This window comes from Rhea pennata, chromosome 11 (assembly GCF_028389875.1).
Source record: "Rhea pennata isolate bPtePen1 chromosome 11, bPtePen1.pri, whole genome shotgun sequence".
NCBI classification, from domain to species: Eukaryota; Metazoa; Chordata; class Aves; order Rheiformes; family Rheidae; genus Rhea; species Rhea pennata.
In genome coordinates, this window is record NC_084673.1 from 15,611,313 (window position 1) to 15,635,895 (window position 24,583).

General features: G+C 37.8%; 1 protein-coding gene across 4 annotated transcripts in view; it reads right to left on the minus strand.

Moving 5' to 3' along the window:
- Window positions 1–320: 320 nt before the first annotated feature.
- TBC1D8B (TBC1 domain family member 8B) overlaps window positions 321–24,583 on the minus strand; it is a 42,591-nt gene continuing 18,328 nt past the window's right edge. Inside the window, exons 7-21 of one of the 4 annotated variants that reach the window (XM_062585113.1) lie at window positions 23,143–23,310; window positions 21,023–21,172; window positions 18,948–19,098; window positions 17,351–17,565; window positions 16,791–16,908; window positions 15,776–16,061; window positions 14,013–14,142; window positions 11,151–11,249; window positions 9,894–9,962; window positions 9,437–9,677; window positions 8,330–8,395; window positions 7,950–8,033; window positions 6,845–6,901; window positions 6,443–6,540; window positions 321–6,098 (exon numbers count right to left, since the gene is read on the minus strand). In XM_062585113.1, coding sequence (XP_062441097.1) covers window positions 5,688–6,098; window positions 6,443–6,540; window positions 6,845–6,901; window positions 7,950–8,033; window positions 8,330–8,395; window positions 9,437–9,677; window positions 9,894–9,962; window positions 11,151–11,249; window positions 14,013–14,142; window positions 15,776–16,061; window positions 16,791–16,908; window positions 17,351–17,565; window positions 18,948–19,098; window positions 21,023–21,172; window positions 23,143–23,310 — 2,343 coding nt within the window. In that variant the 3' untranslated portion in view covers window positions 321–5,687. Of the gene's footprint in view, window positions 6,099–6,442; window positions 6,544–6,844; window positions 6,902–7,949; window positions 8,034–8,329; window positions 8,396–9,436; window positions 9,678–9,893; window positions 9,963–10,608; window positions 11,044–11,150; window positions 11,250–14,012; window positions 14,143–15,775; window positions 16,062–16,790; window positions 16,909–17,350; window positions 17,566–18,947; window positions 19,099–21,022; window positions 21,173–23,142; window positions 23,311–24,583 lie in introns of those variants that run through there. The other 3 variants (XM_062585112.1, XM_062585114.1, XM_062585116.1) reach the window with 3 other exon arrangements.

Consider the following 24,583-nt stretch of genomic DNA (forward strand, 5'->3'; position numbering starts at 1 on the left):
GGCCGTGTAGACCTAGAAATGTCCCGAGGCTTTCTAGTACATGAACACCTATATACTGTATACATACATATATGTGCGTTTTCAATAGAGATATGTGTGTATATATATCTCCACACATATATACAGGCCACACAATTCCAGACCTCTGAAAACACAGGCAGCTTTAATACAGTCTTGCACTTTTAGCATATTTGTACATATAAGCTAAAGTCTGATGGATATAATCAGGCTGGTTTGACAAACACAGTGAAAAGTTACTGTACATAATGTAACATAACATAACCATGTAAAAAAAAGAAAAAAGACAAGAAATACCTTAGAATTGTCTATGAATCTTGGTTTATTTTATATGAAGTCAAATATAGATACATTTATAAATGTTACTATTCTTAAAAGTATTTTGTAATGGGAAAAAGGAAGTGTCTTATGAAGATGAACAGTTAAGATTTTATTGTCTTGAATCTATGTTCCTGCATAGCTCCATTGGATGGGAGCCTGTGCATTTTGACAAGCTTTAAACAGATTGTACATAGTATTTTCAAAAAAAATAAAATAAAATAAATAAAAATAAAAGCATACTTATAAGAACTCTAACACGCTCTGTAGTGCTTTTTGCTAGGCTGTGTGAGTCAGTCTGGGGATCAGAATCTGCTCCTGGCTCTCTAGGAGGTACAAAAGCAGCAGTCATCTCACATAAATGCATAGGAAGAAAGAGAGGACAGGATGGGGGGGAGGCTCACGAGTGAGACTGGGATTTCCATAGCCAGCACCAGAAACAACAGGGGGAACTCTCAGATTAGGAAGAACAAGGCATCAGAGGTAGTATCTGCACACTACAAATGTTTTAACTTGGGTTACAAAAAACAGATTGAGTTATGCTATTTTTCCTGGGCTAGTTTACCTGCCATTCCAACACCTGAATCAGGTTGTATGCAAGGCTGAGTTAGTCCCATGCATCAAAATCTGGGTCTCCTCTTTTATTTCATTTCCCCTCCGCTTTGGGGGAGATTGAAGTCCTGGAATGTTTTTAAATGGCTTGGACCTTGCTTTGGAAAGGACTGACTAAAAGTGGCTTTAATATGACCAATACTTTTGAAAGGATTTTTGAAAAATCCCATCATAAAGAATAGTGCCTCAATTGGATTTTTTTTCTTAAGTGAAAAAAAAATTATTTAACACCTCATTTATTTTAAAGTATTTAACTGCATACAATACTTTGTATTTAAAAGCCAATCTGCCAACACAAATGTGTTGTCTTCTTGGTAAAGTGACAACACCAGCAAAAAAAGACAAAATATCTGATTTTTCTGGAAATAAATTGGAATATTTCATTTTGTTTTAATCCAGATAAAAACTGCAATCATACACAAGAATTTTGTATAGTACAACTGGAGGAGAAACTTTTAATTGAATCAACACATAGCAAACCCCTCTAAAAAATTTTGTACGTTTTTATGCAGCCATTAGAGCGATGAGCAAGTGGCTTGTCTTAGGAACAGATCGAAACAGTGCTTTTGCTGAACCACACGGCAGACATCATTTCCAAGGCCCAGGAAATGCTTCTGATTGAAAGTGCTCTCTCCATGGTGGAAAGGGCTTGTTTTTTCGTTGTCATTTGAGCTATTCCCTCACGTTGCGTGTTCAGGCCCTTTGGCATGACCCCATAGAGACACCCCTGAACGGGTCAGAGAAAGGGAGTCAGCAGCCAGCTCCTGATGACGGTCAGTGCTGCCACCATCCAGCAGAGCATGGGGAACACTGACAGTCCCTCTGAGCAGCGCTTTCTGGATTGCAAGCATGAGGGAACATGTTTACCAGCTCTGCTGGCCATTCCCATGGGCTAATAATTGGGTTGAAAAAAAACACATTTTATGTGCATATATAACAATAATAATGGCCCAGTCATAAGAGAAGACTGTATAGTTTACACCAACAGCCACATGAAATTTTGGAGGACAACACAGCCATGGCATAGCTGCCCAGTCACACTGGCACCACTGCAGCGGGTAGTTCAATTTGAAAACTGTATAAACAGCATACCACTACTGTCAGCAATCTGTACCCTAGCTGTAACTGTTGGTTTTGTACTGATGATATACATTTATTTATTTCCTATGACTGAACCCTCTGCAAAAAAGCCAAATAACTTTATGAAAACTTTGTCCTCTATTTTTTGGTTTGCAGAAGAAATTCTTTTGTCAAAAAATTCCTCCCAACTTCCTCACTCCATTCAGCATGCCCTCCTACACTTCAAACCAGCTTTTTTTTTGTTACAGAAAGAAGTAACATAAATATGTGAAATGATACATCAATACTCATTTAAGCACACTGCTTCCTATTGAGGAATGAGCCCTCTCAAATTCCCAAAACACTTCTAAAATCTTCAAGTTACAATATCAGTGGAAAGTCCCTCCTTAAGAAGGAGCTGAGTAACTCTGAGTTAGACATCCTGCAGCTGCCCAAACTCTTCCTGGCACTTCTGCTTAATGCAGTAGCTACCAAGCTACATGCGGCAGCTGACCTCTTGCAAGAGACATGTGCTCACCCAGTGTCCTCATGCAACAGGATGTGAATCTGGGTTCATCTTTGCATCACCAAGAACTTCAGACAGCCATAAGGCATGGAGAGCTCTGCCCCGCCTCTGCAAGGCTAGAAAGAAGAGTGATAAAGTCGAGGAATCCCCCTTTGGGGCTGAAGACAGGGAAAGAGCTTCTATTGCTTTAGCCTCCTCCTTCCCAACTGAGCCTGCATGTATTTGTTAGCCAGGCTATCTGCACCACAGGAAGGGTAGGAAAGTGAGCTAACACTAGTTTTGGAGTTATTCTGCCCCATGCAAAGTAAGAGTGTTCCTCAACTTCAGTATGTTATGACAAACCAGGGCAGCAGCCCAGCAAACACACCTGCAGGTCACAGTCCTTGGCTCCAGCCTGGATTTACTACATCAAGATCTTCCCACAATCCATGAGCTCAAAGGAGCAAGAACTTGCCATTTAGGCAGTCACTCAAGTCGTGCCAGTCTGCTGAAAGCAACCTTCTTCCAACCTCTGCCCTGCTGGGGCTGGACACATGGCCACTCTGACTAATCTTGGTGGATCAACCTGTAGATATGTGACGGGAAGGATTTAAATAGATATTACATTTTGAGGGTAAAAGATATAAAGAAGTTGAATAGAAAATCCATGCAGCTAATAAACATTAGTATTCCCCTAAACATCCAAGCATTTTACTTTAAATGTATTTTTTTTTTAAAGTATATATATGCTGGTAATTCTCTGTTTACAAACAGATTTAACTGCTTTATGGACAAAAGCTGCTATATAACTGGTAATGGTTCTACAGTCTCTCGGATTGACATTAATGAAAACTAACGTTTTTAAAAGAGTATTCAGTTTTGCATAACCAAACCATGTAATATCACAAGGCTTTGTATTTCGCAAGTTCCTTCAGTATAGCTTTTATATTTTTATTTTAACCTGCATAAAACTGTGTTTTTCCAAACATCCTGGTTCTCCACCAAAAAAGTCATTGAGTTTCACCGATTTCATGTCTCTATGATGCATTGCTTAGTAAATACTACAGATCTTTGAGTACATCTTGAAATTAAGTATCCACAATGATTCTACAAAAGCATTTTGTATGAGTAGCTGCATCTATTTTCAAGGGACTACATTAATTTCAGCATGATTGCTTTGCATAAGAATTACTCACTGAGCAAATCTTATCTAATTAAGTCCTGGATGAGAACATCAGTTCATCTGCTTTGTATTTTTAAAATAATATTGTAACTGTATTTACTCGCTGTTTTCAAAATCTACTACAGTGGTGCCCTAATTTGCCTCAGAAAAATACATCTGAATGGATAATTTGTGTATTTTATGGATAAATATACAAAGCAGACTTATCAAATGTGATTACTTTATGAAGGCTTCTGAAGAAAGCTGCCTCATTTCTCAAATTAATGATATAGTTTTTGAAATTACTCTTTGTTCAATAAAACCTTATTTTACATTAATTCCTGAGAGCATGGGGCAGGAGGGTGGAAAATAATTCATACATTCACTACTCTTGATCAAAACTTCTTTAGAAGCAGCATTGGAACTTTAGTACCCATTGCAATGATGGCATTTCAACAACTGCTTATAAAACAAGTGGGATTTTAATTATATTCCTCATTCACTTTAGTATTGCAAAAAAGGCATCCAACACTGAGTAACCCTATCCCCATTCCACTTCTTAAAAAAAATACAACTTATAAAAATAATGCTGTTTTACAGAGAAAGATTGTCATATAGTCTTTAGAAACCCATTTTTAACCCATTTTAAGGTCAACAGAGAGATGTCTTTTTTTCCTTTTTTTTTTTTTTTTTTTGTTATAAAAATACAAGCACTTTCCTCTTTCTCTAAAAACCCATTCTAGCACAAGCTACCTAAGGTCAACGCTTATCAGCATTAAAACCGCTCAAGCTTGCCTTCACAGGTTTTTCACCATATCATTTTATATATATTAAAAATTCCAATTCAGATTCCAAATTTTGTTGTTGCCATTAATCCAGGCAGATACAAAAATATAACAGCAGCAATGATCCAGAGAGCTATAGAAAACAAGGAATAATTACAAGATTGAGGTGTGGACTCAAGAGCAGAAAAAGGAGCAACTATTCTGAACTATTCTATCCTTCTGTTATGTAAACACTAACAAAACCATACAACAAAAATCATACTTTTTATCATGCTCCTGAGAAGCCAACAATGGCTCCTCTTGCAAGACAAATAACAATCACTGTGCAGTGAGACAGCAAGAAAGATTTAGTCACTGCTTTCCCTTGATTTCAACTATGTACACCGGTCTTGGCATACACATGCCAAGTGACTTTCACCCCTTTCACATGTATTTTAAGAGGATGGGTACGTAAATGGGAAAGAGTATCTCGTATCTAGCTAGAAAAGTAAGAAACTAGCTGTAAAGGGTACTAGCTAAGGGCCACGTTGGGAAAAAAAAAAAAAAAAAGAGAGAGAGATGTGGGCTGGGAGGATGCAGTCCATGAACTGCCAGTAAGGAAAGACTGCTGGGATCTGCAACAGTCCACTCCCATCAGCAACATCAGAGCAAGGGAATTGAGAGCCCAGCAACTTTCTTTTCTAACCATATGCTCTTGTAGCCAATACAGACACCATTTCAAAGCCTCTAATTATAGTCTTTACTCTGCTTTGTCACTAGTCCACATGCAGGTTTAGAAATAACTATTTAAACTAATCTGGAAATCAATCTCCTAGCTGTCGCTATTCATTTTAAGTAAAAGTGGATGGAAATCGTTACATTCATTGCAATAACAGAAATGAGTCTGGAGAGCATACAGTGTTAACAGCTGTCATTCAGAAAGGTTTGTCAAAGTGCCATTCATAGATCACACCTAGTATTTCCTAGCAATGTTGCATATTTTAGTAACATGGTAAAAATAGTTTATTCTTCAGTCCTTTTTGGACTGAAACTTATGAACAATGCAAGAAAGTGATTGTGCTTGAAACTATTTTTATTTACATAAAAGCATACTGGTATCTGATATTTAAAGCTAACTCTTCCAATCCCATTTCCTATGTAAACTCCACACTCAATTTCCATAGTAGAAATCTTTTTGCAAGCGCAGAGTGCACTTACACTCTGCCCCAGAGTGCAAAAGTGAAGAAAATTATACTCTGCTTCTTGCTTTTAGTTGTAACATTTTAGCACTCTCTATTTTAGCTTTTATCTTATGCGGTTTCTCAAAAAATCTCACAAAGGCTGGCTCATTTAGTAAGGATGCCAGAATCTGTTCAAAGGCAAAAGACCACCCGTGGTCCTCGCTCGAAGTCTGTGCTCTACTGCCTTCAGCCTGCTCAGAGCTGCTTTCCTTCTGCCCTTTGTTTGAGACTTCAGCAGGCAACTCCATAACAGCAGCTGGACTTTTGACTGGTGACATTGGACTCTGCAGTCTTCTGCCAACTTCTTCCATTTTCAAAAGGAGGCTGGTAACTACTGCTATAGCCCGATATAACAGCTCCTCCTCAGGGTCCCCATGGAACAGATTGTACAGGGTTTTGGAGAACTGGATGAACTGTGACTACAGATAGATACAGAGGAAACTATTCAGAGAACAGCAACCCAACAACTCTCCTGCTTCATTGCTTTCAACCCCAGACCACTGTCACTAGGTGCCTAGTACAACAACAGCTCTGATAACAACAGGCACAAGGGACTAGCTTTAATAAACTGAGGTATATCTGAAAGTTCCTTTCTATGTGAACTTACAGTTACACTAGTTTAAAAAACACAATCTAATGATTAATGTGAAGGTATGAAATGTAAGAGATCCTACAAATCTTTTGGAAAACCACTAACAGGACTTAAAGGATAAACAGCAAACAAAAACTGATTCGTGAAAGACTCGGACATAGGCAGTTTTACCTGATTCATCCTCGGCAGATCCTTAATATTCTCTTCTTTTTTAATAAGTTCATCTTGCCACTGCTTCAGGTATGCTTGAATATCAACCTTCCCCTTCCCTACTTGAACAAACAAACAAACATGAACTAAGACCTTTCCCTGAGGGATTAGGAGCAAAAGAACTGGTGTCCTCAGGACATTCCTGTCAAACAGAGTTGCGGGGCTTAGCATTAAACAGGATTAGAGTTTACATCACATCTTCCTCACAAGCACTACATTTATAAAAGTGGGTATAACATTAGCACTATGCTTAAGATCATGCAAAACACCATGATATTAATTACTCTACTTCCTCAACATATACTTTCTGAACTCCTCTCCCCCAAAAACGCATGGTTACCAACTGTCTCCAGGATTCTCTACCTTTTCCTGGGCTGCTCTTCAAAGCATCACTTTCAAGACTATCTGCAGCAGAGGCAACTACATTTAGGAGAAAAAAAACAATTTGTTATTTCTTTGAGAAAGGAAGAACAAATGTTTCATTTATTTTTATCAGAAATTCCTCGATTCAGAAGCAAGACCCTCATGGATCCCTGTGTAGTCAACACAGATTAGGCCAAGGAAAAACTGCATGGTCAGATTTGTACAATTTTGAGCTATACAATTGTACAACAATAGCAACAAATACCATGAGCCACAGAGAGGCTGGAGATCTCAAAAGAATCTGCAGTCACATATATCATCAAGTACATATTCCTGATAATGCTTGTGACCATGTGATGAACTGTGGGTGAGAACAGTACCCATATTACAGATGTGCTACTTCTGGATAGTTCATAAAAACTAAAAAGGATCTGCCCTCCAAGCAAGTAAAGAGGCACAGCTTTCCTAAGAGGATATTTTATCAACCCCATAAATTCATACCCCACAAATTTTTTCAACACATTGATTTTAAAATGGAAGCAAAGAATTTTGAAACTCTGGCATACATGCATCAAATAATTATGGACTTGGATACCAAAATCCTTGAGGCAGGAAATACACCTTTATGCCCTGAACGCAAAAAGGAAATAGCAGCACTTCAACAAATAAAGTATGGCAAAAAAAAGGTTGAATGAAAAATACTGACCAGATATACTGCCCTATTTCCATGTAAACAGTTGTGGCCTTTGAATTCTGCCATCAGACATAAGCAGTTCAGAGCAAGGATCTCTGTTCTTTGTACAGCGATCACTGAAATGACTTGTGACTGAGGCTTGCTACCACATACATAAATAATATTGCTAAAGAAGAACTGCTTTAAATAAGAATGCCTATCCACAAAGAAATACTACACTACAGTGTATGAAAATACAACTATCTAGAGAAGATCTTCATATAGGATTCATGTCAAGAGTGACATGATTTGCTGGTACAGATGATTTCAAAACAGCAGTTGAAGGCTTTCAGAAGAGAGCTCCCCATCTTTCAGCACATAATAGGAACCTTCTGCTATTTTGTGTGCAAATCCAAACATTCTGGAGCTTACCACTGAGCTGGCTGAAGTGGATCAGTTCTTCTTTTGAAAGATCATCACCTTTGGAAGGGCTTAGAGATTCTACTTCAGTAAAAGCTGCAATAAACAAATTAATAAGTTGTTTTCAGGGCTCCCAAGAATTACCAAAATAGTAAGAGAAAACAAAAGCTTCATACAGACATATTGTCCCTATTAACAAAGCAGAAATGGTGTTTGAGATTATGCCCTTCCCAAAGAAAACATTACTCTAGAAGAAATATACATCTGTATTACAGTACCGTAGCCCGTGACAGCAGGAAGAAAGGTAAAGCTTAAAAAAAAAAATCACAAAAGATGATAAAGGATAGGAGGACAGGAACAGCCCTCCCCAAATGTCAGTGCTTCTCACTTACCTGGAGGGATGTGTAACTTAAAAAGCAGCTTGAGTTTCTCAGTGAAACTTCCATTATACATGATATCTGTTAGAGGAGAGAGGCAAGACAGTCTGTTCAACTGGATGAACTTTAAAATACCTTGTTAATCTAAACAATTTCAACTGAGAGAGGTTGGAACTAGACATATATTCTACCTTACTCCACATATAATTAGAGATTAAGGTTAAGGGAGGCAACACCCCTGCAGCTGAACCTTGGTTTGTCTGCACTAAGGAAAGAACATTGCTTTTTGACATTTCATGATACTATCCTATTCTTAAGTACATCTGAACATCTAGAGATGCACAAAAGCATGTCTCTCTGACAGACCATAACATACCTTCTGTAATGTGCTAAAACTATGGTTACAAAAGAAAGTACAGCCAGAGCATACAATATCACTTATCACATACTAAAATGAAACCACAGCACCAAATAAATATATCACTAGAGTCCCCTCATCATTTTCCCTTAAATTTTTGCTTCCTGCACAATAGCACTTTGAAAATAAGATGAAAGGAAAACAACAGTAAGTCCAGACAACTTTCAGTTCCCCAGATATCAGACACCGGCCATATTGAATGATCTGTGTATGAGGTAGTTGACAATGTGAGGAAGCATTTATCATCAACCAAACAGGTTGGGCAATACAATCACACTATTTCCTAACTTTCTGATACTTTGACGGTAAAGCCATTTTAAAATATAATCTCAAATGGGAAATTACTCTCTGCAGGATTAACGTTTCAGTAAAGTTACTAGTTTGTGAAGCCTAATGCTAGCCATTTCATGGTCAAATATAGACAAGCAAATTGGCACAGCTCTCCAGCTAAAAGCTCTTATCATCCACCTAAAGAATGTAGCACCCACTGTCAAACTTATGTAATCTGAGCACTTGACTTGCCATTTAATCTTTGCATTTAATGTTATGCAATAAAGATAAAACTATTTCAACTCTGAGTTAAAAGACTAGTTTCCTTAAGCTCCTTAGATATAACATGGAAGGAGATACACAGAAGCATTTCCAGGACTCCTCCAAGGACAGAGTTCCCTTGGCAATGTGCTATGTATGCACTGTTCTCATACCAAGAACACAGGCAAATTGTTTGAAGTTTATAAGGCAATCAGAGTTCTCATCCATAAGTCTGAATGTCCACAGTGCAAGTGAGTCTCTGTTTGCACAATGTGACCACGGGCTCAGGAGATTACAGAGAACCCTGAATTGTTGGCAATCAATCCGATACTGGTCAAGATATGGCAGACTGGCATCATGGTGTCGCAAGACAGGACTATTTACATTCCAATAACAGGAAAGAAAGTGCTCCTTCTGCAAAGGAAAGGCAAAATGTTAGGTGATATGAAAGGACAATTATCCCTCTGGGTGAAAGATGTGGGATGTTAACTACATCACTGGATTTACAGTTGACATGCAAAACACATGTTGAATCTAGCTTTCATCTGGAATTGTTAAAATTGTTACACACCTGTAGTACAGTCTGCCATTAAGATGGATTTTTGATAAATGAGGAAAACAGCACATTACCTTGAATAATTCATAAAGTTCTTCAAGGTCATTAGGACTGAATTTTACATCTTGGGACACAACACGTAGCTGAAGCAAAATTAAGAGAAAATTAACTAAATGATGAGTCTTCCCATCTGTTAGTCTATAGCATAAAGTTCTGGAAGCCTTAATATTACATTAAAAGACATAGTTTGAATATTCAAGGTTTTGGCATGTTACAGGTAAGAGTAAGAAGAAAAACTTTATTTTAAAAGCAATCAGATTATGATGGACTGGAAGAAAATTTCTCACAGAAAAGGGAGCTTAATGCAAGTCACATTGTTTGCACACATTGAGCCTACACTGAGGCAAGAGAGACAAAATTGAGTGCCAAAATATTTACAATAATGCAACATATAACTTCTTTTATAAAAGAGAAATGCACATTCAGCCCTTATCAGTGAAGCTGAAACTACATTTGTTTAATGAAAAAAAAAATCACAGCTTTTAAAATCAAAGTTAGCTACAAGATCAGGCAGATCTATTTTTGCAATAGGTACGTTTTATAAAACAAAATACAACAGCTAAAATCTTGATGCAATCAACAATATCCAACATCATTTGTTACCAGTCACATTTAGTAAAGAATGAAATACTGCTTGTTAAGTATGCCATTATCATCACCAGTTACTGGAATTGAGCCACTGAAGAGAACAGGCAAAGAAAGAAAGGTCCTTGCAATACTTGCCTTCATTTAGGAATCTGAACTTTAAGGATGATGGCAGCGAGAGTTGCCACACTACGCATGCATTACAGGACACCCACACACACCACAGACATAAGAGACAACCTTTGTTAATTTGCAGTACAATAATCTCTTCAGTGACATTTATGATCACTCCCTAGAGCAAAAATGCAAGTAACAAGTTGTTTTATTGTAGCACTATGGGAATTTTACAGTGCTTTATGTCTCTAAGAGAAATGCATTAATAATTCAACAACAGCTGAAAAAATACAGGTCAACCTCTTCCAATTAATGCAGAGTGTCAACAGATATGGTAGCCTTTAGAAGCTGTCTGTGACATTACTTGTAACAAGAGCAGAAGGTCATGCTGTGATTCACAGATTGAAAACATCATACGCCAAGACCTCAGTTAGCAAATACCTTGCAGATGAGAGGGAGTTCAACCTATAAAATGATTTATTTGGCCTCAGAAAGTACAGCTCATCTCAGAATTTTCTAAAAAAGAAGGAATTTTATCAGAGGAAAGGACTGAGCTCTCTCAAGACACTCACCACATTCTGCTTAGTTGTAGCTTCTAGTGTCTGGATAACATAAAGCCTGTTCCTGCAGCGCATGCTCTCAACATCCTCGTATCGAATATCGCCATATCTCTATGAGGAAAAGTATAAGTCTGTGAAATCAACTGCCGCTAGACACATCTAAGCAGATGTGTTCATCTTTCTTGCATCTAAGCATCATACAAATACAGATATCAAAACAAAGCAAGACCCTAGAAACTCAGCAGAGTCATTTGCTACAGCACTAGGACTCCCCATAAACAGTGCAACTCTTAAAAGGGCAAGTGTTTCAAAGAACGATGGGAAAAGAAAAGCAATTCTGGAGTAGTTCACTGTGGATGGAAAAACAAAGGAAGGGACCTTTCACTATACCAAAAGCAATTTGTTTTCCTCAGTGGCTTTGAAAAGCAAATCAGTAAAATGAGCACCCCAGAGAATCATAGAATCAGAAGTTATATTGGATATTAGAATATTATACTCCAAGAGCAGTTACACTGAATATTAGGATATTTTCTGACTAAAGGTAGAGAAGCATTACAACAGGCTTAAATTCTTGCAAGTTCTTTTTTTTTTTTTTTAAAGAGAGTTTTAAGAACAAGTCAGTATATTTTTCAACAATGATCTGGGTGTCTTCTGGGCAGGGAGTTGAACTAGATGAACTCTGGAATTCTCTTCCAGAACTGAATTTCTATATTTCTACAAAAACCTTCAGTCTTAGAAAAAAAGGGGAAGCAGAGCAGAAACTGCACCACTGAGTCATAACTCTTTCACTGGTCTGGCTCCTGGGCATTGATATTGTGCAATGGCCTCAATGAGAATATAAACAAGATGTATAATCTAACCCTGAATTAGTACAGTAAATTAAAAGCTACATGTTCTTCCATTCAGTAGTTAAACATGGCTTCTTCATATCAGATTAGACTGTGAAAGAATCAATCTTTCAGTTGTGCCTGAGTCATTAAGGCATAAAAGGGGACATCATTTCAAAATTCAACCTCTGTATCTTTTCACTTTATCTCATTTATCTTCCTAACACTCATGTGAAGCAATGGTATCACACAGAACATCTCTGTTCCTTTATTCACTATTAGTAATTAGGCCTTTCTGTGGGATGACAACTCCTTTGCAGCAATCGTCGCATTTTGAAATTTATTTTCATTCCACAGTGATATGAAAAGAAAACCTCTTGCTAAAACAGAATTATGTTGAAATGAACCGTCTGGTCAAAATAGGAAGTGAGAAGTTCACTCTTACTTTATATCAACAGTTCTCTAACAAGAGGTTGAGACACTTGGGAGCCTTGTAGAAATTCACTTCAACTAAAGATACAAAACTTGCAACCAGAAGAGGGGTCACGAGATAGAAAAGGCAATATAGGCCTTTGAACAGGGCTGCCAACTTGGGAGTGAGAAATTCAGGTTCAAGGTTCTGCCCAATTCAGTGTTTAAAAACTATACCAAATTACAGGCTACTTTCTTGGACCAACAAACTGCCTGTAAAGGCAGAAAGAGAAAGGCAGTTTCTTTTGCATTCTCTTATCTTTCAGTAATGATTCCATCTTTGTGAAAGCTTCGTTTTCCACTTCGAATTGCAACACTTCATTATTGATCACCTCTATTCTTTAACCTGCAACCATTCCCCTCATTGCTATGAGATTTCACCATGACAAGGAAGACCCATAAGAATGTGCAATTCTTCTTACAAGGATCTTAAAGTGTTTTACAAATATGATTGATCAGCACAACATTCTTATGAAACAATACTTGATAGCAGAAGCATAGAAATTTTACATGATTAGTCCAACACTACAGAGCGTTCAAGAGAACTTGAATTCCTGATTCTTGCCTTTTGCTCTTCCTACTAAAGCAAAGCCTCCTTCTCAGTGAGACTCAGAAGAGACAATTCCATTCCCTTACATTAAACCAATAACAGCTACCTAAACTCTTCTGAATCAAGACCAGGACATTTTTCCCAAAGAGATGTATTATGGCTCTTTTGCTGGAAACATACGATTGAGAGTCATAAAGACAGTATCACAGGGATAAAAGAAACAGGCTAATAGAAAAAACAAAACATGAACAGATCTCTTTTTCTTAGCTTGCCTTTCATTTCAGATGGACTGGGCAGAAAACTTAAAACACAAACCTATCTAAAAAAGGATAGATCTAAATCATGCCACGGAAGGAAATGGCTAGTGAATATCTGAGGATAAAAGGAGAAGAAGAAACTAAAGTTATTTCCTCCCCAACACAGAGCCACAAAAGCTAGATGCTGCAGAAAACAAAGTTACAAGTTGAAAGGAAGTGGTAAAAGATCATAACTGGCATTTCTTATCCAGCATATCTCAAAATGTCCATTTCATCAATGCAATAAACTACTGAAGCACATCCAGTTTTCTGCATTAGTTGCTATTTCAAATGTTACCACTCTCTACAACACATAGTAAGCAGTTATCAACTTAGTAACTGCAAGGGCTGCTTCTCCTCTACCTTCTATTTGTCACTTAATTGACAATGTACAGGGACTAACAGTGAATAAGGGATGCCAACACAGGATCTATGAAGAACCCAAGAAACTCCACTCTGAAGCACTGTACCAAGTACAGTTCAGGCAGTTTGAAAAGAAAGGAAAAGAAAAGAAAAGAAAATATCAAAAGACCTCAAAAACAAACCTATTGCATAACGTAACCTACAAAGTTTTCAGTGAGGCTCAGCAAATTACAGAGCCCAGTCTATGCCAGTCTAGAGGGGTCTTCTACTTCTCTAGTTTGTGCAATGCAGCTGTATTTATAAGGTAGCCCATGAACTGGGAATACTGCATGTGATGGGAAAACACGGCCATAATAAAAATACATACTTCATTTGACTCTCGGATCAAATCGGTAATGTCCACTTTTGGGTGGTCACTCTTCGTATTGCTGAGGTTGGAGCCCTGCTGCACAGTGGGAGGCAAGGGACTGTCTTTGTTGGTGACACTGTCAAAAAACCTGCATGAAACGAACATATCACATCAGCAGTGAAAAGCAAGCAGGATATGGGAAACAGTCAGCAAAAACCTTAGCAGGAGCAGTATGCATATGCTGTAACAGAACCACAGATGTGCACCACTGGAGCTGGCTACCCAGGGAAGACTACGAAGCCTCAAACCTTGGCGATTTTCAAGATGCAATTAGAAAACAACATGGCTTATGTGATCTAGTGAGTGCAATAGTCCTTTTTTGAGTGGGAAATTGGACTAGTGACTTCTGGAGACCCCTTCCAACCAAGCATTCTCTGGTTCTCTGATCCATCTAGAGGATGAAAAAATAACCAGGAGAGAAGAATGGAGGCTTGTGCTGCAGTGTGAACGAGGCAATCTACAACTCCCTCAGGTGCAGAAGCCAAGACATGCCTGATATATACCTACCTATTCATCACACATACATCAAAAGCCTGAACAGTCCCATTACGGAGGTCAGCCTTTGCCAACACTGAGGAACAGAAAGGGAGGAACATATCTCCTGAGAAATAGCTTCCTTTGTCTTGAGGAGAGGCACACTATTGAAACGATTTTTTAAAATATACCAGAATGCTGCTGGCTGCATTACCTGTGCAATGGAAGTGGTACAGCCAGATAAAATGTTGAAAGCAAGAGCTCAAAAGGAGTTCACAACAATCATCATAAGCTTCGATTCTAAGAGGAAGCAGCAGCATTCGGATCAAGTGGAAAACTAAATTTCATTCTACTTTCATATTTTAAATTTTAATGCATTTAAATTGGGTAAATGTGCATTTACTACTGGTGCTTTTTTAAAATGGTAAAAATTTTAAATGAGCACAGTTAGGTCTTACAATAAATACCAGTCTGTGCGGTTTAATAAAAAAAAATATTTTACTCATTAATTCAGTAGCGCTTACTCTTTTCAAACATACAATATTTAAAAGTCTGACTAAAAGGAAATTCTTACTATTAGCGTATAATAACTATAACTTGTGACTCATATGGCACAGTCTCAGCAACGTTCGCTATTCTAATATTCAATGACACATAATCACAGCAGCCACAAAATCAACCAAATTTAGGAAGGCAGTGAAGCCAGTATTGTACGTGTTTTGCTTGTAATACATTGCTTAAGAATGCACTTTATGTTGCATATTTAACTTTCTTCAAATATAATACAGAATAACCATCTGTTCATGATTGTCCCCAACATTTTTTTTGTCCCATATGTATTATCAGCTATTAGCAACAAAGGACCTAGTAGCCTGAACTACAAAAACGCAACTGCGGAACAAGTTGTTACTAAGTTAATGTCCAAAACGTTTGAAAAAGTCTACCAGCCTCTAGATTACGTGGTCATTAAGGAAAGCCACCTTCAATAAGTGATAATAATTTCAGAAAAAAAAAATAAATAAAGGTTTTACTTTAAAACACATAAAGTGGCAACAGTTTTAGAAGTTTAACAGAAAATAGAATTTTCAGAAGTGCACTTCCAGCCCCCCTTCCAGAATTTCAGCCTGAGATGAAAACCAAATTCTTCAGAAGCCTTTGGAAGTCTTGGCCAAATGTCTTCTCAGCTGCCCCCACAATGACATATCTATCTGCTACGCTGCCTACAAGAATAATAGTTACATTAATACCTGTTGAGAACAGTCACTGCTTCTGCATCATCCTTACATGTCAGCAACTTTTCAATATTGTAGTCCAGCACTGTGAGGCCGAGCTGCAAGATTGCCTTTATTCCATCATAGAAGAAACAGTCCACCACATTGACTGCACTTTCAATAGGCAGCACACTGATAAAAAGGGTAAGGAACCAGGAGAGAGAGACCGAGGAGAAAAAAGTCATGTCCGACATGTGATCTGTCAACTGAGGCAGATGAACCCTGATGAGCTCCTCAAACACTGCCTGATCTACCAAGGCACCTGCAGGGAGAGGACAACAAAACCACCACCCAGACCTTAATACAGAGAAGCATACTTTTCTTAAGAGTGCTGGCCAGAAATAGAAACCCTACCCTACTGCAACATTGTTATTGGGTGGGGGGGGGAGGGAGGGGGAAGAAGAGGGCACCACAGAGGCCTCGCTGCATTGGCATCAACTCCATCCCCTGTGCTGGGACCCATGCACTCAATGCACAGGGCCAGAGCCTTACTGCATGCTGTGAAGTACATTAGTACTTCTGTGGGTATCTGACTACTGATGAGGATTCTCCTGACAGATGATACGCCCACTCTGCAGTGAGAGAGAAATTTCATGTGCGATTTTCTACTCGCATATATATCTGCAAATACTGAGTAATGGATCAAAGAATAAGCATGGGAGCTGGAGCAACTACATTTCATTTATTTAAGCTAAGTTTCAGATTAATAGTATGATTTTCAGAAAAAATTCCAAGAGAAGAGTATAACAGTCTAAATGAATGCTTCCTAAACAGTCACCCTTAGAGCAATGACAATGCTTGAAAGTCACTACTCATGCTTAAGGAGGGTCTAGGTAGGTTCTGTTACTCTCATTTTCTACTTTACAATGCTGAATCATGCCCAGAAATTTCTCTCCAATGTTCAGATTTCAGGCCGTTCCTTAATACTTGTTCTCAATCAATGATCACTTATATTAAATTCTAGATATATAAAAAGACAGAAGGATATTACCAATAATTCGACGATTGAAATAATCAGGTAGCATTCTTTCACAGACCACAACCAACAGCCAGAATGCTTCCTCCTCTTTGGCATACAGCAGAAGTACTGATGTCAAAATATTCATTGCCTGCAATGTTTAAACACAAAAGGAAGCATTCACAAGAGAAGATAGTATAAATTCAGGTTTGTCAGATGTTAAAATTCCTATTTCTGAAGGTATTTTACAGCACATATCTTTAGAGTGCTAGGATAAAGTACAGCTGTATCCACTGTAAGACCCTTATCTCAGTATCATCAAATGCAGAGCATAGTATATAAGTTACAAAAAACTAAGTGTTAGAAGTCTGGCAGAAATACAGAGACATATATTCAATAGACATGCAGCACTGAACAGCAGATTCAAGTAAGCAGTGAGAGCTGATGTTATATAGTAGCATGAAATGAACAATGAGAGTGAGCCACGGAGCAAGAAATCATAAATAGCTGCGTTATTTTACGAGGCGCCGCTATACTGCTGTGGTGAATTAATGTTTAGACAACCAGCACTAAGGATCTCAAGACTGCTGTACCTGACAATATCCAATTTGGGGATTCCTGTATGCATAAGCTGTAAGGACTCTCCTGAGTGCAGAAATTCCTGTGTCACTTTGAAAAGCAGGATGCTCTGGTAAGGAGCGACGCAAATCTCGTTCAATTTCATCAGTAGCTAAAGTGCATGTTCCTAAGGACTTTTCCACCAACTCAGTGTAATAACCAGGGTTGGATGCCATATCATTTACAGCACCTGCCAATACATTTTATTGCACATCAGAGGACAATGGTAAAGTATTTACATGATTCTCTGCGATTCGTACGAAATTTTGGTGACCACTGAGGTTACATACCTCATGAATCTCCAGATATTAATGCAGTCTTGTATCAGAGTAACTCTACTGAAGCTGATGGGATTACACCATAATAAAAACAGAAAAGCAATATAAAATAAGGCTTGGAGCAGATCTAAGTGGCTTTTTGTTACAAACTTGATTCTGACTTGTTTCTTTTTCTCTGTTCCATTTTTAAAAAGCTTCTTTTTACCTACTATTTTGCCAAATTTTCTGGCAAATGCAATAGCTTACTCTCTGTAAAGCTGATAAAAAAGTTACACAAAACTAAACAAAGGACTGAAACGTATCTGTAAGAAGTATCCGTAATTTTTTTGCCAACACTGTTCAAAACAGTGACATCAATCTGGTAACAGAAGTATAAATGCCTAGGTAATGCTCAAAGAATGCTAGCAATGATAAATCCATGTTCCCACGTCCTCAGAAAGAACTACCATGAGCCAAGAGAATAGGCTAAAATTTATCTGTTATGATAAACTGCTCCTTCTAGAAGGACAGCAGAAAGCTTCATCCAGGAAAACACAGCGAGAATAGCTAGCAGGTTTGGTGCTGGGTGGCTCCTCAAAATCTGCAGATTATTTTCTTGATCAGACACAGCCTTCCTATATGACTCTCAAAAGTAGCAACTGCTGATTTGATCAAAGTGTTGTACTGAATGGGAGTAAAAAGTGAACAGAGTTGTTTTAAAATAGCCTTAATTCCCTAGACTTCTATTTCTGCTGAGTAAGTACTCGGACACAGATATGTTCTACAGAAGAAAGCCACAAAAGCACTCAGCACTTCAGCACGAGATCCCATATACGTGAGTAAGTTCACAATCCTCGTAAGTCTCATTCTTTGTACCAAGCAACACTGTATAGCAAATAGCCACTAATGCTGTGGCAAAATTCTCTGCCAGAAAAACACTACTTGTCTGGGATGCAATCCTCTCAGAAAGCTTAAATCAAAGCAGTTAAAAATAGTCCCACAAATATGTTTTTCTTTTAAGCAAGTAAAGAGGCTTTGAAGAAACCGATTGTCCCTTTGAACTTTAAGAATGCAACATGTAGTCTTATCACCATTTTTTAACTGACTGTGTGGTAAAAACACAGATTCAGGTTTAGTTTGAATTAATGCAGAACAGTATAATTTTATCTATTATTTTGAAGTGTTTTTCTTCAGAAAGATCTAGATATACTGCAGATAAGGGCATTTTTTGAACAGAATCCGGTCAGTCAGTATCCAGAACATTCATATAGCAAGAGTCTACAAAAATGAATGAATTATATTTGTTATGCATTACCTGAGAAGAGCAGCCAGAGTTCTCCTCTTAAGGTCTCTGGAATCCCTCTTACAACAAGATCTCGAGTCTTTTTTGTCCGAAACATACTGACACCATGTCCACGTTCAACAAAGAGGATGTTCCAGGACTGCTCTTTCATTTTTTCTTTCAACTGTGAACAGGTAAAACAAAAGACTAGTATGTTTACTGGAAGATTTTCTCATGTTTCAGAGGACATGCACAAATTTGCTCTAGGTAACATTCAGAAAAACTGAAAATAGCAGCTGTGGTATTAATATTGGTACCTGAAAATAAAACTGATGCAACTGTGTGCATATATACACTTGTGTGTGAGTGTGTGTGTGTGTGTGTGTAAACAACAAAAATTTCTTGATAAAGAGCAAAGCAAGAGAACAAGGAAAAAATACAAAATTGAACGAAAGCAGTAAAAAAGAGAACCAGGAAAAATACAAAGAAGAGAAGGCTGAGATTGCTTATCCGTGGTAGCAATTTTCTCTGTGTTAAGTTGAGAGCTTTAACAAAAAACATGAGAAAAAGTATTTGGTCATGATGGTGCAATGTAATCATATTGGTGACTATTTGCGAAGTCAACTCACACTGTCACAGACACCTGCTTCATCACACAGATAAATTATCATACTTTGCTTTCAACATGTCTATGAACTGTTCTTTGGTAACAGCAACAAACATACACCAACTCTGATAGAGATGAAGCAAGATCCTACAGACACTCAACAGTCAAAGTAGCTTGCTCTCCTTTTCTAATTCATCATGATTTGATGCATTATATTAGCCCGACAGATTTGGAACAGAGTGGGTACCAATGGTGGAAAGCAAACACAGGGATAGCATGGCATCATTATCCAGCCACAGCTTCTCAGTCTTTCCCCAGTTTATTTACACGAACTCCACATAGAACTAGGATTAGAATCAATAATCAGTAAAACATGCAGGAGAAAAAAGTCTAGTTAGATTGAGGGGAACTACTAGCTGAAAATAATTATGCACATATGGGTTTTACATTTAATCAAGTATTTATCAGTGAGAAACAACACTTTACAATCTAGCAGTTTCTGTCAAAATACAAGACTATATTGTTTGTAAAACCTGCTTCCCAGAGTGGAAACTGCAAAAATTTTTTAATCCAACCAGACTGAAGTTACAAGCATTTGCCTGAAGAATAGAAGAGAGTGCAGAGAACTGAGGTAGTGAACTAGATCCTTTATAAAGTACAAGATTACTAACAAACTATTGACTATGCACCTAAAAAGGAATTAAATTTCTCTGAAGCAGAGAAACTAATGATCAGAGGTCCTAAACCATGGGAGGCTTCAGGTCTGAGACAGGGTGAACAGTACTGCTACATTTCTTATATATGCAACAGTAAGACTTAACATTGTTTAAGCAGTTAAAGGTAATCTGCAAAGAAGAAAAGTAGATTTTGCCCAATTTTTTTCAACATGCTGTAAGAAGTAGGACTGAAAAATTCAGATTCCTGTCATTCCTGCACATAGAAAATGGGTTTATTTTCTGATATTTCTAATAACAGAAATTCTATATCTGATTATACTCAATTTTACTTAGACTAATTTTAAAATAAAACCTTTCTGCCCAGAGAAGCAAAAACAACATGATGTGCTGCAAGCAGAATTTAAAAAGCACCACGTTATTCAGAGCATGACTTTGGTAGACAGAAGTGAAGAATGCTGCAATGAAAAAATGAAGTCAATTGACTGATAACATTCTCCTTGTTCCCATAGGGTTTGAGTAACTGTGTATCTTGATAAGTCAGACCAATAAAAAACACGTTCACTATCACAAAACAAACAGCCTCCTCCCCCTGAGGCAGTGGAAGAGCAGGAGAAATTTGTTCCATGAAGATAAGGCATATCATTAGTAAATAAGAGGAGCAGAAAATCAAATGAAGCTTTGAAGAAGCACCCTGTGGACCCAAAATACAGAATACGCAGATGAAAAGACTGGCAAAGCTCCAGAGGAAATCAGCAGCCTTGTTGGAATACTTTCTGAATATACTTACGTCCATTCCAAAAGCTGTTGGTCAGTTTATCCCTTACCATTTTAGAGTCTAGATTCTCAGCATCCTGAGGATGGTAGACTGTCATCAGGGCTTCTGTACTGACAGTTTTGCTGTTATCCCTCTGACCCATTTTTGAGTGTCCTTCATCAAAATCCTTTGGAGTGTCAGAGTCAGAAAAAGCTGCAACCTTAAAAGAATTGGGGGGAGGGGGGTGAAAGACATCAATAATGGTAGTCATAAATGCCAAGAAGTCCTTCAAGGAGGAGAATGGATACCAGATGCTGTTTCACTTCTAGACCATCATTTCTTATGATGCTTTCAGTTATACATACCACATACAGCACTGAAGTTTACACTTACACAAAATACATATTTGCACGAACAGACTTCAAACATATGAAAAAACAAAGTAGTTGGTGACCTGCACAATCAAGTTTCAGGAGACAGCACTTGAAAAAATCCACCTGTACAGTCAAACATGTATTCATATTTTGAAAGAACAAATACTCATAAGAATGAGTACCATTATAGATATCAATCAGTCACCACTTCGGTTAAAAAAAAAAGATTTAAAAATGGAGCCATATACAAAACTATACAGAAATGCTTGAAGGCATTTCAAAACTAGTGTTAAAACCTGGACTGCTTTTCAAAACATGACGGAAAATACAGTAAAAAGACCTGAAACATGTTGCATTCACAATAACATAATTGGTCACTACATTTCTCTTCACTCTCTTTCATATGGGCATAGTTACTTATTTTTCCACACCTTAAAAACAGAGCTACACACTTAGCAGGGTTTGTCAAAATAATACAGATATAACCCAAGCAAGGGCAGTGTAAAGCTGAATGCCCTTGAGCAGCAGACTTTATCACTCAGGTCTCCAAGGACTGTGCTGTACCCTTATCAGTTTAGCATTTCTGCTGCTATCACATTATTTTTCTCTTATTACTCACTTGTGCCTTTTAACCCTTCAGAATCAAAGTTTCAAGGCAGAAGTTTTGCTGATACACTGATCAGTTTCCACCCACAGCATCTGTATGCTTCTCCGCCCTTACAACTTTAATTTTAGAGGCTATGCCAATTGATTCTGCTTAATTTTTCTGTGCTCCCCTAACCTCTCCCCAAAAGGAAGGGCTCACTCAGCCTACATGGATCTCCAGCTTCTCAGGCACTGGAGAGACTGGTGAGACTTTATACATCTGCCACACATTTAGGTATTAGGTTAGCAAGGGACAGCCAATCCTTGGGTTGGCTGCAAGTATCTGTTCAGTTCTGAGCCATGGCCCTCAAACATATAATGTGCCTTGTTGGAAAGAGAGAAGTGACATCTCTCATCATTCCTGGCATCTGCCATAACATAAATATGAATATTCATAGGTATAAACAAGCAAATTTTACTTTTTAATAAGTAAGGACACACAGGGTTCAAACATTGAAAATTTCCACTGTCAGTGCTAGAGCAATTTACTCAGCATCTTCCAGTGCTTACTGAGTTAAGCTACCATAGATTTATCCTACAGTAAAGTCCTGTCACTCAAAACTAAGGCATGCCAAAGCAGCTAAAGCCTAACAGCCTACAAACTACCTTGCATCTGACAGAGCAGGATGTTATAGATGAAAGGTCTCTGAACTCACATGTCAAGGTAAAAGTCCCATTGACTTCAGTACAGAACATAGTTCCAAATAAGGGGAGCTCTTCAACAGAGATCCACAGAAACTATAACACATAATGTTTGTTGCGGATGTTTTGTCACTTGCTTTATTGTCTCATGCACGTACAGATTTCTTCACATCTAGCAACCACCTTACAATCATTCCATCAACTTCCTGAGCCAAATAATCAGCTGGCAAAAACTGACACAGCTACCTATGATTTCACATCAGATTGGTGGATTTTGCTTTAAATGAAAAGGACCTGAAGATAAGAGATGGGAATATAATTTCAAAAAAGACTGTAAAATTCAAAATTCAGACAATCCGAAATCTAGAGGTAAAGCAGGCATTCTTGCTCACCTTTCACCTAGATTCATGCTTAAACATAAAACATTACATGGTGAAACATCGAAAACAATATGTAAATTCTTATTAAGACTAGACAACCTTCTTCCTATAAATAGGTAATAGGAAATTAGAATTAGCCAGGCAGTTACCTCTGTATTTATGATGTGCTGTGGACTTGAAGCTGCACCACATTTGATCCTGAGTTTTGCCACAAGCTGTTCAAAATCTCTAACCTCAGTGAAACGAAAAGCTGTTTTTCCTTTGGTACTAATGCTGACTCCCCTGTTGGCTGGATCTGCCTTATCCACTCCTACAACCTAGGGAAGCAAAGATGCATAAGTTCGTCAATCCATCTTAACAAATTTTATCTGCTTGCTTCCAAAAGAGGAAAAAAGATTAAAAATACCTGTGTACATGAAGCAGTACTATGAAGCATAACACGAGCAAAATTAATAATGCAGATGACAAACTCACCTCTTTCAAGCACTGTGATCTGCAGGTATTTTAGCACAAGGCAATAAATATTATGGGATAGATTTTTAGCAGATTAGCATTCATGATGCCAACTATCTTTGAAAAGGTATTTCTAGATTTACATACTGAGCTTGTTTGAAAATCTTGTCTCCTCCTACCTGCAGAAGCTGTTACTTTTCTTCTTACCATATAAGAACAGACAACACATGGCTCTTGCAGGTAACCAAGTGAAGCAGGTTTCACAGGAACTAGTTTCCACTGAGAATATCCTTTCAAAGACAGCTACTATAAAACATGACAGCTGGAACCAATCTTAATTGTCATGATGGAACAGTTATGGATTAGAGTAGTTAATACACTTTATTAATGTAAGTACTTTGAGGGAAATAAACTCCTAAGACAGTCACGAATAGTTAGACTGACTGCCTTTGCTGACGCTTTTACATCGCTATAGGCAAAGAGTGAAACACTACTGAAGTGAAATAAGTCTGCAGTACTGTAGAATAAATAGCAATGTCCTAACAATGCCCAAGGGAGAATTTAGAGTCAATTCATTTAACACAATCTCTTCTTGTTTACCACGGTTTATGGAAGTCACTATTGCTTACAGGACTACCAATAGACAGTCAAATAAACTACATAGTCTGGGTGGGGAATGCCAAATGTGTTGCTGAAATTAATTGAGTTATATCAGAAATTAATCTGAATAGGTGAACAACATTACCAAAAATTCTGTTCAAATAAATAATTCATTTAAGACAACACATAGAAGGGTAAATTTTGCACCAGGCTTACCTGCTATAACTACATTGACATGAAACAGTAAATCATACCAAGTGAGAATTCACCCCACTATGTCAGATATCTTTTATGTCTACATCAGGCAGTACCCAGAGACAGTAGATAGAGCAATTACAGAACCTGGTAATTTCAAGGCTATTTTAAAATATATCTGGGTGCTGCTGAAAAGCCTGTAACATTGAAAGACTGAAATGTGGCAATGTCCACAGATCACATGACAGTAGAAGTTCTCTCTTCTAAAAGTTCTTCCACAGTCTAGCTATAGTACCTTGTAGAACTATGAACGACTGTTGAGTCATTTACTTTATGGCCCTT